At 35.1% G+C, this 4,142-nt stretch overlaps 2 protein-coding genes across 2 annotated transcripts in view; both read left to right on the top strand.

The window, feature by feature from the left end:
* LOC108741715 (brachyurin-like) overlaps positions 1–1,408 on the top strand; it is an 11,120-nt gene extending 9,712 nt beyond the window's left edge. Inside the window, exon 5 of the mRNA XM_025980102.1 lies at positions 1,222–1,408. Coding sequence (XP_025835887.1) covers positions 1,222–1,341 — 120 coding nt within the window. The 3' untranslated portion in view covers positions 1,342–1,408. The remainder of the gene's footprint in view (positions 1–1,221) is intronic.
* The window catches only part of LOC112906254 (brachyurin-like), a 13,110-nt gene continuing 10,375 nt past the window's right edge, over positions 1,408–4,142 (top strand). The window contains exons 1-4 of the mRNA XM_025980101.1: positions 1,408–1,425; positions 1,530–1,661; positions 1,908–2,008; positions 2,087–2,253. Of these exons, the coding sequence (XP_025835886.1) occupies positions 1,408–1,425; positions 1,530–1,661; positions 1,908–2,008; positions 2,087–2,253 (418 nt within the window). The remainder of the gene's footprint in view (positions 1,426–1,529; positions 1,662–1,907; positions 2,009–2,086; positions 2,254–4,142) is intronic.

Here is a 4,142-nt window from a genome sequence, read left to right as displayed (position 1 = left end):
ATTACTTCTGCAGCAGAATTTATTTAAAGAAAGAATTACAAGAAAAAATTTTACTAATTAGAATATGATTATGTAGGTTGTTTGCAATCCTTTAATTTAACTTCTACAATTACGTTGAAGAGGACCGCTACCTATAAATTTGCGATTTCTGTTTGCTTTTCTATTGATTATAATAATCTCTCTTCACAGAGTACGTTCAACTGATTCCGCTTCCCAGTAGAGCTGACGCTGCGAATAATTTTGTTGGAAGTCAGGCAATTGTAAGTGGTTGGGGATTCATTTATGCTGATAGCAACGATATAAGCGAAGTACTGCGATATGTCAATGTTCCCATTGTACAAAACAATGTGTGTAGAATACAGCTTGGTCCTGCCATTACAAACTCAAACATTTGTTCTGGGGGAGATGACATTAAAGGCACTTGTTTTGGAGATTCTGGTGGACCTCTGGTCGTCAATGGGAAATTGGTAATTACACATCACTTTAGAAATATTAAGTCAATATGTGTATGAATAAGAAGAAAATATGTATATTTCTATAAACAAACGCCACGTTTTGTTTAAAACCATTTATGACGGCCTCATGGANTAGATGCAGGGGCGGCCCTTGGGGGTGGCGAACAGTGCAACCGCCCGAGGCCTCGCTCTTGTAGGGGCCTTGCACCCTCGCGCAACAATCTAATTAGAAAAATATCAGGTAGTAATAGTACATACTACTAATGTTTATTTGAATTTCTTAATAGTCTTAAAAGAAGCCGCAAATTTGCTATCAATTTCTTTTAATTTTCGATAAACAAGTTTAAAACTGTAAACTTATTTATGAATCACTGCATTTTTCAAGCAGCATTAAAGTGAATTCCACATAGACGAAGGCCTCGCAAAAATTTACCCGCCCGGAACCTTCCAATGACTAAGGCCGCCCCTGAATAGATGGCTTTCATTTAAAAACTGTGCTACCCATTTGTGCCTTCTTCTAAATCACGTGCCAACTCACAAAGCGAATGATTTGCTTTATAAAATATGTACTTATCTTTGTGTCACTATTGATATGAAGATTTCGTATTTATATTTCTATCTATTTATTTATCTATCCTCAAAAAGTGTTCCGTAATTCAATGAATAGTAAACTGCATTCGTTTTGTTAAATCAAAAAAGTGATCAATAATAATCTAATAAAATCCACGTGAACATTAACACTGCTATTTTATTTTATCTGTTACAGGTTGGTGTAGCTTCATTTATAGGTAACCCTGATTGTCAAGCTGGAGATCCAAGCGCCTTTACAAGGGTAACATCGTATTTGAGCTGGATTGCAGCAAATAGTGATGCTGTTATTTCTTAAATGTTCCTTAAGTAATCGAATCGTGCACTGAAGTAAAAATTGCAAATAAACGATTGTTGCTATTAAATGGATCCTTTTCTATCTGTATGTAGTTATACCATGTAAACCTAATACATAAAACTTTTAAGGAATATTTGATTAATTTTATATGTATGATCATAATTGAATTTATTTTTTGTTTTTTACAGGCTCACGTGACTAGGGATTGGTCTAAAACTTCTCGTAAAACAGCATCCACAGGACTCCAAAGGCTTGCATCGTCCGAAGGTTTAAAGATCGTGGGAGGGAATGAAGCTTCACCGGGCTCATTACCATACCAAGTAGGCATAGAAAATATTTAGAATATGTGATGTTTGATCGAAATTTTGGGGTTAATTAGCGGGGTAACGTGTTCATAATAGTATAAGGATGCTTATAGGTTTGCTTTTAAAGTAAAGTAGCCGAAACTATTAAATCGGCTCCAAATTCCATTAGTATTAAATTGCAATTTAAATGTGAAGGTTCATTGAAGGCAAATTCGCGGCAAACTGCTTACAATGTAATTGTTTTTTTTTTTGTTTGTTTAGGCAGCTTTGTTACGTACCTACAGTGATGGGGTGAGATTTTGTGGAGGGTCTCTCATCACCAGAAGATACGTGTTAACAGCTGCCAGATGTTTATCCAGTGGGTAAGGAATTTAGTCTTAGTTTTTATGGTCATTGCCCAATACACTTTATTGCATTTTACTTTTTATTTCTTTTAACAGATTGCAATCATTGGAAGTAATTCTTGGGGCACAGAAAGTTTTTGAAGATGAACCTTCTCAACAAGTGATTCGCACCTCCAGATTTAAAATGCATGAACAGTACAATAATCAATTACAAGATAATGATATAGGGATCGTTTATCTTCCAACACCAGCCAGTCTTAATCGTAACTATCTCTACTTATTTATAATTTACATTATATTAAATTTTAATTAGCATTCGTTTNACGTGTATATTGAAATATTGATAAACGGGACAAAAACCGGACAAGTAACATTAAGGGACGTGGTACTTAAATACGGTGACAGTCCCGTATATACGGGACGTATGGCAACCCTACGTATCTATACAGTACTACGACAAAATTACGAGGCAAATGTTCCGCGCTTACAGGGTGATATTATGCAAGCTGAAGTATTGAATTTAGAAGGAATATAGGGGGAAGCCCGTCACTTATTACAGTTACGTTAAAAGTAGTTTAGTATTATACATGGTCATGACAATTTAATACCGAATTTGCATAGTTTCGAACCATCAAAACGTGTTTGGAATGTGCTGTATATTTTTTCAAATGCAGTTGTAGAATTTTTCCCTCTATCTGTCTATATTACACTCCCTTATACCCATCTCTATTAGTTTTTTGTTATTTATTTGTTTTTATTATAAGTAATTAAAATGATCGAATTTCTAGCGAAACTATGGAATTACTATAGTAAACTTGAAAACAAAAAAAAAATAATAAAAAGATCACTTGCCATTATTAGTAGTAGTTAACTATTCATTTTGATATCATAGAAAACAATATTGCAATTATGTTATATTGTTTTGTATGATATATCTCTGCTAAAATTCAATAGAATAACACTGTGATTATTTATCTAAATGCGACGATAGGTCTCAACTTCACTACGTTATATTTTACAAAATCGCAACTGGGCTTCAAAAGGGTCTTACTAGCTCCATTGAACCGAAACAATCTACAAACCGAAACTATTCTATTTATAAACTCGGGCTGTCCTGCTCTTTTTTGAAAGGACCTTCCACACAATTTGGTATATCGGGTTGTTGTACCTCGGAAAGTACATTCAACATTTATTTATTCCAAGAAACCATGTACACTTACTCTAACGACCGGTATGATTACTGTTGGCTAGCTTGACGAAAATTTTTTGTTGTTTCCGTCGGTGTACTGCTGTATGGCATAGATCAGTAATTGATCACACAAAATCTATATGTATGTCGATTAAATATATATAATACGTTTAATAATCCTGTACATACACACTAATTAACTAAAACTAATATTACTTGCTATTCAAAAAGATGCTTGTTACTTGTTGGGTAGTCTGAATTGATCTTATGTTATTGATACAATATAAAAGTGGTTTTGCGTCTTAAAACTAAACGCTCCTCGGCCACAACCCCTAAATTTCCCCGGGTCAACACACCCGAACAGGCCGTATGCAGGTATAGGTATGCACTACATAATTAGCCATACCGATAATTCAGCGAAAAACCTAATTGTTTAATGACATTATATAGTTCAGAGTCGGACAAACTCGGCTGTTTTGACTCCCGAGTGCTCCTCAGGATAGCCAAGGAGCTCCTAATTGCTCCTGCGAGTGCGAGTGACATGAGAAGAAAAAGGGAAAGCAATATGGGTCATTACTGTATATTCTCTCGTACTCACCAAAGGGTATGGAGTGACCCGAAGTTAAAGTTTGCCCGGCTCTGATATAGTTGTGTCACTGCGAAGGTATTTATGAAGGTACCCTTCTTGGTATCAAGAGGTTAGTACCGCAGGTAGGAAAGATAAATTCTTAGCAATTACCTACTTGAGTTATCGATGTGAATAGATAGTAATCAGCGCGTTTCTCACACCGACAACCAATTCCCAATAATGTGCAAACTAGACTATTTCTTGTGTAGTATATAAACTTTGTTTTAGCCTTCTTAAGTAATTAATGTATCGCAGTTCACGTGCATGGCATATTGCTCTAATTCCCAATAATGTGCAAACTAGACTATTTCTTGGGTAGTATATAAGCTTTGTTT

This window comes from Agrilus planipennis, unplaced genomic scaffold, assembly GCF_000699045.2.
Source record: "Agrilus planipennis isolate EAB-ADULT unplaced genomic scaffold, Apla_2.0 scaffold239, whole genome shotgun sequence".
Lineage (NCBI taxonomy): Eukaryota > Metazoa > Arthropoda > Insecta > Coleoptera > Buprestidae > Agrilus > Agrilus planipennis.
Note: the sequence above shows the minus strand (reverse complement) of the source record. Positions and strands in the feature narration are given on the sequence as shown.